The sequence below is a fragment of the Trichoplusia ni genome, chromosome 2, assembly GCF_003590095.1.
Source record: "Trichoplusia ni isolate ovarian cell line Hi5 chromosome 2, tn1, whole genome shotgun sequence".
Taxonomy (NCBI): Eukaryota; Metazoa; Arthropoda; class Insecta; order Lepidoptera; family Noctuidae; genus Trichoplusia; species Trichoplusia ni.
The window spans coordinates 8,279,281-8,291,258 of record NC_039479.1 but is presented as its reverse complement, the minus strand read 5'-3'; the positions used below and the strand labels follow the sequence as shown (position 1 = coordinate 8,291,258).

General features: G+C 39.4%; 3 protein-coding genes across 3 annotated transcripts; 2 read left to right on the top strand and 1 right to left on the bottom strand.

Moving 5' to 3' along the window:
- Window positions 1-404: 404 nt before the first annotated feature.
- LOC113506234 (inositol-trisphosphate 3-kinase homolog) lies at window positions 405-2,435 on the top strand. The gene is made up of 3 exons (XM_026889081.1): window positions 405-755; window positions 869-1,030; window positions 1,283-2,435. Exons 1-3 carry the CDS (start codon window positions 657-659, stop codon window positions 2,213-2,215), a joined length of 1,194 nt encoding a protein of 397 aa, XP_026744882.1. The 5' UTR covers window positions 405-656; the 3' UTR covers window positions 2,216-2,435.
- Window positions 2,436-3,656: 1,221 nt separating this feature from the next.
- On the bottom strand, window positions 3,657-6,533 carry LOC113506225 (protein claret segregational-like). The gene is made up of 3 exons (XM_026889069.1): window positions 6,393-6,533; window positions 6,183-6,236; window positions 3,657-6,033 (listed from the first exon to the last, which is right to left on the bottom strand). Exons 2-3 carry the CDS (start codon window positions 6,189-6,191, stop codon window positions 4,132-4,134), a joined length of 1,911 nt encoding a protein of 636 aa, XP_026744870.1. The 5' UTR covers window positions 6,192-6,236; window positions 6,393-6,533; the 3' UTR covers window positions 3,657-4,131.
- Window positions 6,534-7,068: 535 nt separating this feature from the next.
- Window positions 7,069-11,668, top strand: LOC113501483 (probable RNA methyltransferase bin3). The gene is made up of 5 exons (XM_026882653.1): window positions 7,069-8,488; window positions 8,780-8,970; window positions 9,615-9,973; window positions 10,418-10,642; window positions 11,060-11,668. The coding sequence occupies exons 1-5, from the start codon at window positions 7,446-7,448 to the stop codon at window positions 11,666-11,668; spliced, it is 2,427 nt and encodes an 808-aa protein (XP_026738454.1). The 5' UTR covers window positions 7,069-7,445.
- The last annotated feature ends 310 nt before the right edge of the window (window positions 11,669-11,978 follow it).

Genomic DNA, 11,978 nt, shown 5'->3' with positions numbered 1-11,978 from the left:
GTACTCATACTAGTCCTCAACTGTTCTGAGATAGCAGGATTAAAGAAATTTTATTTTTCTAAATCCATTTTCACCATGAACTTTTCATTCAATTTAATTTTCTTCGATAAAAAAACTTAGCAAAAGATGGCAAACAAAAATTTTATAATTTGCTATTTCATAATTCACGACTCAATTCATATTTTATCACCGTGAGAAACTAAGTAAGCTGTCTGCATGCACTCAAATTTCCTGAACACGCACAAGAAAATATTCGAATGATTTACTGACATTTGATCTCGATATGAAAGTATTTTCTTAAGAGATCCATAACTTATAAACAGTTCCACGAGAAAACAACTATAAAAGGAGAGCGGAAGATACACGCGTGCGTCTATCTCGCAGTCCCATAAATCAATGCAGCTAAGTTTTTGTGAAAAACGTAGGCCGCGCTAGGAAAACTCAGGGGCGGCGTGGCGTGTGCGCGGGGCACAGAGCGGCTAGCGCGCCGACGTCACAAGAAAGCCGAGGCCTCTATAAAACCGCCGCCGTCCCTCCCACTTACATCACACGCTGGCTAGCAGCAGTCGCTACTCCACGTACATTCGCTCGCTTCCCGCGTTCCAATTGTTATCGCTCACTCGTGTTTGCTCATTCCACGCACACACTCGTACGCCATGACCGTCACCAGCAAGATGAACAGTGTCTCCCGCCAGTCCGTGCTGAGTCGCCTCGGCCCTGGCGGGCTACTCTACGCTGCCAATAAGATTTTAGCGGTACGTCATCGATATGTGCTCAGTGCTCGAAAATTTTATGTGAAAGTGAATATGTCTTCAGTGTTCCATGGAGTGTGAACTGGTGTTTAAACGTGTGTTTTTGTTGTCCTCAGGTCGCAGTACCTGGTAAAGAGGAGAAACGCTGGCGTAACAAAGATGAAGGTGCGCTTTTCAAACGTTGGGGGCGTAACGCCTCCCCCGTTGAAGCCACCTCCACGCCAGCGCCCACTGCGCCCGCTTCACAACCCTCCGAGCTTCTCAAGTTCCTAGCTATTGTAAGTATTGCTTAAAATTTTATCTCATAAAAAAATAAACTCTTAAACATTTTAATCAACAGCTTATTACTGATTCCTTCATAATAATTTTATAATTTTTTGAAAATAATTTAAGATTAGAAATACTTAATTTATAACAAGGAAGAATTTAGTTTTTACTTGTTAAGAAAAACATGAATTGTAATCTTGAAAAGAAAACTTAGCACATCGTTTTTATTGAGATGGTATTAACAGTTGTTTCTATTGTTGTAGAATGCATTGGAATTATCTGCCCCTGCATCTGATGCGCTGCTAAAATCGCGCTCATCAGAATGGTTCCAGCTGGCTGGGCACCCTGGCTCGCTGGCCCCCGCTGGCCCCGGCACGGTGTGGAAGCGCCGCGCTGCTGGCGACCACCCGGCCCACAACCCCGAGCGCGACGCCTACGAGGCGCTCGCCGCCTGCCCGCACATGCGCTCCGCTATTCCAAGATACTACCGCGAGTTGGAATACGGTGGTGAAAGATTTATTGAACTGCAAGACCTGCTACACGGCTTCCGGGATCCTCACGTCATGGACGTGAAGATGGGCACTCGCACCTTCCTGGAAGACGAAGTCAGCAACGCCCGCGCTCGGCCAGACCTCTACGAGAAGATGGTGCGTTTGGACCCTAAAGCCCCCACCGAGGCCGAGCACGCTGCTCGTGCAGTCACCAAACTGCGTTACATGCAATTCCGTGAACAACGGTCCTCTTCCGCTGAACAAGGCTTCCGCATCGAGGCAGTGAAAGTCCCCGGAGAATCACCTCTTACTGATCTTCAAAAAGTTCGTGAGCCACAACAAATCGCTACTACCGTGGCAAGGTTCCTAGGAAAGAATGAGAGAGCACGTCGTGCTATCATCACTCGTCTTCGTGAAATTAGAGACCTGTTTGAACGTTCAGATTTCTTCAAAACTCATGAAATCGTCGGCAGCAGTATTTTCATAATTTATGATGATGAGCGTGTCGGTGCTTGGCTTATCGATTTCGCAAAAACTAGAAGTGTACCAGAAGGTCTCAACGTGGACCACCGCTCTGAGTGGCAACAGGGCAACCATGAGGAAGGTTTTCTCTACGGCTTGGATAGACTTATACATACTATAGAAACGGCAAAACTTCCAACGCCAGGCGACGAAGCTTCGACGGAACCGGACGTGTCACGTTGAACATGAACTGGCGAGAGACCCTGGACTCGCCCCTCGGTCGTTGTCACCGTTAGCCTGGCCTTGCGCCCAAGTACTGCTCCACTTGCGCCCGACCTGACGCACGGAGAGATGTATCATAAAAACTATGAATATTTTTGCATATGAAAGAGAAATGCGATGTATCGCTTAATGTTTCGATCTAGTCCTTAATTATTTAAATAAACTCGTCATGATTTTTTAATTTGTTGTTTTCACTTGTCTCTAATTTAGATAGATAACAAGGTAACCTATTTGTTGTTAAAATAATTATCCTATCGCAAGACTTCTAAATCTATTAAACATAACAATTACTGAGAAGTTGTTAACTTTTCATAAAGTATCTAAAGAATGGAAATATTAAACACAAAAAGTACCATTGTGGGCTGTACCTTACTCTCTCTACCTCTTGACACACCCTACGGAAATACGGACAGTAGAGGAGGTGGAAATATATCATAAATCCTCAAAGTATTAGTGTCTGTGCCTGCCTTTAAAAAAAAATAAGTAGCAAACGTTGACTTTTGTTTGAATCAACACGACCTACGTACGCCATCTAACGTTAACGTTAAACTTTCAATAAGCTTCAGTTCAGGTGGATCAAGTTGCTTCCTAAATAAAATTTGAATCGCCTATTAACTACATCTACTTCAAGTTATTTACTGAGATAGGCCACCCGACTGTTAAGCCCATTCAGGTGCCCCAAGGCTGTGCTGTTCGGGGCGAGATTAATAAAGCTAAATTAATTTGTTGTTTACAAACACATCCCTCACTACACATACCCGTACATCTCTGTCGGAAACGCAGCCTTACAACGGACCTTTTCGACCATAACTACAACGCTACATTTACAAAGCAAGTATTACCCAAGTATGGTAAGTATTTTTGTGAAGGTCTAGACACCGGGAAGCCGAAAGCTCCCTGAAAAACCAACAGCACGATGATAGCAGTAGCAGTATTCTGGGTAAGTTCAGCAGCTACTATGGTAAACGATTAAAAAACTTGATAGTTAAAAGGCTTATAGCAAACATACACCGAGTTAGAACAAGACTAAAATAGAAACTAAAAAGCTACTGTAATTTATAAAAATTGCTCAAAACAGTTGGCTTCTTTAAATAATGCAATATTCCCCAATTAGGAGAGAGCAATACTGCGCATAGAATATACTTTAGTTGCGTCGCGTCGTATGTGAGACTACTAGCGCCATCTATATATTTAGATAATCAACAGCTCAAGTGCGGCTGCGCAGAAATAGAAACCTTACTTTAACTTAGATCCATCGATTTATTAAACCTCGATCAGTCAGCATATCTTAATTAACAGGTATAGAAATAAGTAAAGATATAAGAAAGCAGTAGTAAGTATAGATATAGGAAAACAGTTTTTAATTATTAGGTACTTTATATTTAATAAACAATACAATTACATACACGTGAAAATTATTAATAACATAATTGTAACACAACTATTGAAAATTAAAGAATCGCAAATTTGTAAGTATAATCTAATGATTAAATTGGTGTATATATTCACCTCTAAAGCATATAACTATAAGAATTAGGCATTAAATTGAAAACAATGAAAATATAACGGCATAATATTGCCAATAAACATATGAAATATTCAGATGTAATTAAAAGATCTGAGAAAGAACTTTAGTCTTAGGGATCAGATTTAAGTCATTGTAAAGCAAATAAGCCCTTAAATATTATAAACCCAAGAGTTCTAAGCCTGCTTTCATAATAAGGGTTTCTTATTAATTATGTTAAGTTTATTTAAACTGCAATAAAATATAGACCTAATTAATGTCTTAATAAAAAATCGAAAAGATTTTACTTTTCAATCATAACTGCTACATAACATTATCATGTCAATACATAAACAACAATTAATAATTAATATTATGAGTCAAACATTGTAATATTCTTCTTAGCCTTTACCACTCTGCAATTGTTAACTTGTGTTGCAAACCGCAGGGAGTTCAGAGTCTCACTAAAGCATTCATCAAATTGATTGACGTTAACCAACATCAAAGTTTTTGAGTTACCTCCCAGGCTGGGCATCAGTAAGTGGGTCAACTTGGAGTTTCTGTAGGGTATGTGTGACTGATTTGTTTGCAGCGATAAGATTACTTTAGATAATTCCGACAGAGACCTGTTAATATGCTTTGTTTCATCCATTCTCTGTGTGGTTTTACCACTTTCTGAGCCAGCTAGATCTACCAAATTCAAGTTGCTTGTGTATTTCTCTTTACGTTTTTCATGTATAGCAGATATTTTAATCTGAGCAACTGAATGAGACCGGGAACTGCGTTCATTGTTAAGGGTAGCAGCTGTTTGTCTGTTGCGTTGGGCAAAAATCATCAGCCTGATAAAATCATGTGAGTTCTGAACTTCCTCTTCTTTTAAATTAGACACATACACATCTGTGCCTTTAGAGTTAACCATTTTGATTTCATGGCTCTCTTGATCTTTGCAAGAGTTTAATAAGTCATAAATGACTTCATTATAAATCTCCAAAAATGAGGCTTTTATAGATAATTCCCAACCCATGCGCTTTAAGTCTTCCATACATGTGAAAATCATGTTAAATGCTCTTGGTATGATACCATACTGCTCAGTCCCACAGCCACCTTCCATAGTGTACGTTTTACCAGAACCTGTTTGTCCATATGCAAAAATACACACATTATAGCCATCCAGTGCAGACTGGACCATAGTGGATACTTCAGCAAACACATCTTCCTGAGATGCATGTGGTGTGAATATACCATCAAAGGTAAAGGCATGTTGTGATTTCCCTTTTCTAGCTGAATTTAATAGTTCAACTTTTTCAACTTCTATAGAGCAAGAATCAAGCACATTAAGATTGAACTTTGGTTTGCTTTGTTCAGATTCCAGTGGTGGCCGTATTCTGCAGTAAACACGAATGTTTCCTTTCAAGTCCTGTATAGTATTTCTCAAATCTCTCTGCTCTTTATGCATTGCAGCTAAAATATTCTGCAATATATCTGATTCAGACTTGTACTTGGCAATTGTCTCTTTAGCTTCTTTATAGTCAAGTTGTAATTTGTCATACTCAATAGAAATCTTTTTAAGATGATCTGTTAACACTCTAAGAGCCTCCGTTTCTTCTTTAAGACTTTTGTGTTGTCTGGTCAGTTCAGTAAATTCAGCTTGAATTTTATCCAACTCAGCTGTTTTTTGTTTGAGACTGGTTGTTATTTCATCCAGTAATACAGTTTTACGTTGAAGATTCTCGTTCTCAAGCTTTTGAATATCCAGGTCCACTTTCATTTTGTCGTATTCTGAAGATTTCTCTCTCAATTCATTTAATGATTTTAACAAATTTTCTTTCAATCTGTCTCTCTCATTAATACAACTCTGTACTGAGTCTTTGGTCTTTTCATAACTGTCAGATACCTCAATATGTTTTTCTTTTAAATCGTCAAACTCACTTTTCATATTCTTATGTTTACCCAACAAGTCATTGAATCTCGCCTTATAGTCATAAGGAGCAATCTTCGGAGCAACTGTAACTTTCTTCTCAATTTTGTTTACTTTCGGAGGTGGCACATTGACTGATGATGGGGCAGTAGCTGACCTCTTCAGACGTTGAGCTGGAACTGTGGTGGAAGTTGTAGGTCCCCTATACACAGGTTTAGTATGGTTTATTAATAAATCTTTTTTGTCAGCATCACTTAAACCATTAGCCAAAGTTCTTGAAATAGGACGACGATTCAGCAAACTGGGTTTGTTTTCTTTAGTGGCAGTTACAGGCGGCATTTTGGGTATCCGCGACATCTGGAAAACAATACATTAAAATTTGTTAATATTATGGGTATGGTAACTCTTTGCGTAACTTTAATGCTGTGTCTCAAAACTTTTTTCGAAAGTTCAACTCTTTAATCAGGAAAGTCGTATAGAACGTTGCGCATTAATATGCTTCATACCTTATTCATCACAACACAAAGGAAACACAAGCGAATGAAACCAGTCAGCCGTACCTGAAAATAAAATTATCGTTAAATTTAATAAATAGTTACAAATTTGAAATACTGACGACAACGCTTGGTACCGACGAAACACAAATTATAAAACACACCATTCACAGTATCACTTCACTTATACAATTATAAAAGACCAATTTAAAGATGAATTACCTAAAATTCTTCAAATATTCATCAATGTACTCATAAATGAAACGACTACATAAATTCGATCGAAAGCTTGTCAACACGAAGGAAACGAAACATTATAACGGATTTTTCAAACATTCAAAATTCGATCATTTCATGACGCCTTACTGTCAACGATGTTGTACAGATGAAATAAAACACAAAAAATCGAGCCCATAGCCTTTTGAGTTCCATCTTCTAGTTATTTTCTAATAATAAAAATTTTGATTTATCATAAATAGTGTTTACATTACGCTCCATGCATGTGTGTTGTTTTTGACTAAATTAATAAAAACACCAAAAACTAAGCCTAGTAAATGTAATGTATTGATTTTTTACACTGACTGCACTGCAGCTTCAGATTTATGAAGTTTTCAACTACACGTAGTTAAAATACATCTATGAAAAACAAGTATTTAGTAACTAGCCGTATTAAAAATAAATGAAACATAAAAGATTTATCATTCTAAAATAACCTCACAAGGCCACATGAAACTAGAATAGGTGAACAATACGAGAATGTAATAATGACAGTTTTTTTTTTTGGTTGATTTTTTTTACCCCTAGCAACAAATGTTGGTTCTTGATGAAAGCGGTAACTTAAACGCTTAGTTCCGGGTTCTTATTGGTTAATATTTGACAGCGAGTGAAATAACCACCAATAAGATCTTTTAGTCCTACTTTTTACTGTGATAAAATGGTGTATGAGAACGAAAACAAATGAAACCAAATTGCCATTTGCTATCCTATCCAAGTATTGCACGAAGTGCTGTGTACAGTTTTAAAAAGTGAATAGTTTTCTTATTGTGTATAAGTGTAAAGTGAAATATTTTCATGGAATAGTTTTTTGGTTAATTATATCATAAAGATATAGGTTTCAGTGGGAAGTAAGAATAAAAACAAACCGCATTGTTAAACTGTTTATCACCATTGACGGATGTCCTTGTAGATTTTGCAAGAAGTGAAGTGGCGGTAAATTTGACTTTTCAAATGAATAAGTACTTTATAATGTAGTTTTAGTTGTGATTAATAAACGTAATGGGTAGCCCGGAAGAAAATGTGATTGCTTGTGAAAGCAACGTGGTTGATAATGCTGATAATGAAACAGCTGGTGATGTTTCTGAAAGCGAAGTTTGTGAGTCGACAGAATCATCCTTAAATATTAGTGAGTCGAATCCACTCCATGATGCAAACGCATCCAAAGATGGAGATGCGTCAAGTGTGGGTAATTCGAAAAAGACCAAAAAGAAATTCCGCCATGGAAAAAAGGGCCATACGCCAGCCAAAGATAATCCTGAGAGAAGTATTGTGCGTCGCGTTAACTACATTGGCACAAAATTTAAGCAAGGAAGGAAAAGAGCACAAAGTTTTCCTTCAATTTCCAAATTCTTTTTGCCTCACAAGAGACCTCGCAAAGAAGTTTTCATCCCTCCTACCAAATTTTTGTTAGGTGGTAATATTTCTGATCCACTGAATTTAAATAGTCTACAAGATGAAGACATTAATAGAGCTATGAATGCAGTTACTCCAGAATCTTCACCTTTGCCTACACCTCCCCGTCATAAGGCCAAAATTGATGTTATCATCCCTCCAAACATAAGGGATCCTTTGAACTTAATGGAGCCCTTAGATAATGCAGAATATGAAAAGAGACTGGAAATGCAGCAGAGGAAGCCTCGCAAGAAGGCTAGACTAAGGCGGCGCACAACAGATAACACTTCTCCAACATCAGAGGAAGTTCCTGATGATGTTGTTGAAGGCATAAAAGAGCCACCACCACCTGAGCCATCAACTTCCACATGTAAATCACGCAAGAGGTCTTGTAGTGATAGTGATAATGCTTCCTTAAAAGGAAAGGACCCTAAAAAGTTACGTAGGATGGATTCACTGGACAAAATAGTGAGCCCTGTAGTGCCTCAGCCTGGTGCTTGGATGCGAGCAAGACCGCAACAGCGCGCGGCGCCACCTGAGCGCCCAGCCTCACCCCATCGCACAAAACTCAAGAGTAAGACTGATGAAGATCAAAAGTTGCCAACATTTCATCTTAAAAACTCAAGATACCAGTATGGCAATTATGACAGGTAAATAAATACAATAATAATTTAGTATTTTTAACTTATTTTTAGGGTAGTAAGAAGATGAAAGGCAACTTAACAGTTTTTATGTAAATTTTAATTCTCTTATTTTGCCAGCTGGCTAGTATTTGCATGACAATTGTTGACCTCTAAGTAAATCCTTTGTGTCTTGCATTATTATTGTGTACAGTATGAATGGGTATTATTAATGCAAATAAAAAGTAAAATTTCAAGGAGACTTACTCAACATCTTTATGTAAATTAGTTTTACTGACCATTGGTATTAAAATGTTTCAGGTATTATGGGTACCGGAACTTAAATGCAATGATGGACATCCGGCTTCAAGTCTTTGAAATGCACAGGCATCTGTTCCAGAACAAAGATGTTTTGGACATCGGCTGCAATGTTGGCCATATTTCTGTAGCAGTGGCGCGCACACTTGGAGCTCGTTCAGTTGTTGGAATGGATATTGACCCTGTGCTGATAGGTGTGTATCAACATAAAATTTTAATATAAATATTAAAGTTTTTCTAAAATTTGGTTAATAGGTTTGTAAGTTAGGCTTGTTATAAATTGAAAAATATCCTAACATTGAAATGTAGGTCACTGACTTACACGATGATAGCATAGACTTTATATTTTTGGCAGACATCCAATATTGAATATAAAAAATATTTGAAGAAAGTGATTCAGTTATTGAAGTTGCTGTGCTGTAAAATATTGCTAAACAGCATTTTCACTCATATCGTATTTGTTTGCAGCTTTCATTTTTTGCCTGAGAATTAAAATTATAATATTTTTTTTTTATATGCTCTTGATTATTTATCTTGATCTTGATTATTTATGCATTAATTAATCTGAGAGCCAAAACTAAAGATACAAATATGCAAACCAATAACCAAAATCACAAGTTGATAGATATAACATATTAAGATACTTCAACATGAATCTTCGTCTTTAATAAGCAGACAATATGTCCTCATATGATTTCGTTTCAAAAAGAACATTAAGTAAAGTTAAGACTACAACAACTTGAATAAAAAACTTTTTTTTAATGCAAGATCTCTGCTTACTCCATTATGATTATACCTGTACTTGCATGACATTAAAACAAGTTATTCATCCTTGCAGGTCGTGCTAGAAAAAATCTGCGATCGTTTATCCCAGTTCCTGCTGAACCAAAGAGGGATGATGACAAAAAGGCAGATTTAGACGACGATAAGAAAGGAGACTGCGATAAGTGTAAGGAGGATAAATGTGATGACTGCAATGTTGATCAGAAGTTGGATAAGAGTGAGGACTTGAAGAAAGCTCTGCCGCTCACGGGTAGGAAGCTGCGGAGGCCTCGAAAGAACAGGAAGGCGGTGCATAAGCAGGAACAGGGCCAGTGCTTCTTCCCAATGTCGATGTCCATGTTGTATGGACCTCTAGGGGATTCTACTGCAGAAGTTGTACCACCTGCCTTCCCATACAATGTTACTTTTAGACAGGTATGTTTCACTTTATGGTGTTATGTATTCGTATTGCTCCATAGTTAGTCAGGTTATGAAATCGTGGTTTCACAATACGGTGAAAGAGTTCGAGTATTCTAAATAACTGACACTAAATGACTAACAGACTTATAAGAAACATAACTGATTATTTTCATAAGCAAATGCAAAAGTTTGCACATGTGACTACCATATGGCTTAAATGCGCCTCCTGAAAATTAAAGCGTGCGCATACGAAACGCTTACTACTGGTTTTATTCGCTTCATAAAATCGTTGATTACTAGTTACTATAAATAAATTACATAACTTCATTTAGTAGTTTGTAACATATAATGATCAAAACCTTACCTATAATACCTTAGTCAAGCATGTATCATAAAAACTTTTATTGAGTTACTTTTTTCCCGGCATCCAGTTTTATAACATTAAATTCACTTTTTCAGGGCAATTACGTGCCTCGTGAAGAAGTGGCTGTCGGCAGCGGAGCGGAGAGTCCCCAGTTCGACCTGATCCTGTGCCTCTCCACCACGAAGTGGATGCATTTGAACTGGGGCGACGCGGGCCTCAAGCGTGCCTTCCGGCGAATGTTTGCCGACCTGCGTCCCGGCGGGAAACTGGTGCTAGAAGCTCAGAACTGGGCTAGCTATAAGAAAAAGAAGCGTTTAACGGTAATTATTGACATATTTTGGTGATAGGGGATTAGAAAGCTAGATAAGACAATTTGCTTTTTGCAATTATTTTAAAAGTATACAATATTACGTGTCATCATGACAGTTAAATTGTATTATGCCAATTAAAATTACTTGAGCCATATTAAAATTACTTGATTTGATTGGCTACTAAAAGGGATTACAATCCTAAAAAAGACACAATATTTAGGTTCTCTATTGAAAAATAGTTAAAAATCTATAAACAATTGGAGTATAGTAATTATACAAATGAATGATACACTATGAACACCAAATACGCATTACCTCTTGTTTTGTTCTAGATTTCATGGGAACTGGTCCCCTTAACATCTTTATTTTAAATGTCTTAAGTATGTGTAGGTGTACCTATAATAAATATTGTATTGTTTGTTTCAGCCTACAATATATGAAAACTTCAACTCGATTGAACTGTTCCCGAATAAATTCCGTGAGTACTTATTGTCACCCGAAGTGGGATTCAGCAAGTGTTGCATCCTAGGCGTGCCGCAACACGCGAGCAAGGGCTTCCGACGGCCCATACAGCTGTACGTGAAGGGGGACTTCACGCCCAGCAAGGCGCGCTGGTCGGACGCGTACGCGCCGTCGTCCCACCACCGGCCCGAGGCCTCGCCGCCGCGCCGCACCGTGTACGCGCCCGCCGCGCCCGCCTACCGGCCCAGCGACGACGCGCCCTCCTGCGGCGCCGCCACGCCCTACTCGCCCAACCTGGACTGCTGCGCCGACGACTCGCCCTTCTACAACCCGCGCAGCGACTCGTACGCGCCGTCCTACCAGCCGCCGCGGCCCACGGTGTACGCCACGCTGCCGTCGCCGCGCGGCTCGGCCTCGCCGGCCGCGTCCCCGGCGGCGTCGCCCGCGTCCCCCGCGCCGCTGGCCCCGCTGGCCCCGCTGGCCCCACTGGCCCCGCTGGCCCCGCTGGCGCCGCTCGCGCCGCCGGACCCGCAGTCTGCGCGCGGCTTCCCCGAGCCGCGACTCGACGATTAGAGGAAGCAGTGCCGCTGAGCGGTGCGCTTATATTAATTTTACGAGTGACCGGAACTTTTAATTGTGATATTAATCACTAAATTTGAGGTTAGGACTGTCTGTGAACTCTAAAGAGTATAATGTTAACATTCATGCACCAGCTCGGGACCTGGTTGGCACGAATCTTCATCTGAGCACGCGAGCCTTTACTGACTGTATTCACGATAACAAGCATAATAAGTAATCGGTGTAAACCGAGAGTCGGCGAGCTCGGGATATTGCCGGCTCTTGTTTATAGACTTGTAATGTCCTCCCGCCTTTCATATTTCTA

Bases quoted from the DNA above. Each gene is read 5' to 3' on its own strand.
- LOC113506234 (XM_026889081.1), top strand. From the start codon at position 657: ATGACCGTCACCAGCAAGATGAACAGTGTCTCCCGCCAGTCCGTGCTG. The intron at 756-868 runs GTACGTCATCGA...TGTTGTCCTCAG, and splicing joins CTGCCAATAAGATTTTAGCG to GTCGCAGTACCTGGTAAAGA. The intron at 1,031-1,282 runs GTAAGTATTGCT...CTATTGTTGTAG, and splicing joins TTCTCAAGTTCCTAGCTATT to AATGCATTGGAATTATCTGC.
- LOC113501483 (XM_026882653.1), top strand. From the start codon at position 7,446: ATGGGTAGCCCGGAAGAAAATGTGATTGCTTGTGAAAGCAACGTGGTT. The intron at 8,489-8,779 runs GTAAATAAATAC...AAAATGTTTCAG, and splicing joins CAGTATGGCAATTATGACAG to GTATTATGGGTACCGGAACT. The intron at 9,974-10,417 runs GTATGTTTCACT...TCACTTTTTCAG, and splicing joins ACAATGTTACTTTTAGACAG to GGCAATTACGTGCCTCGTGA.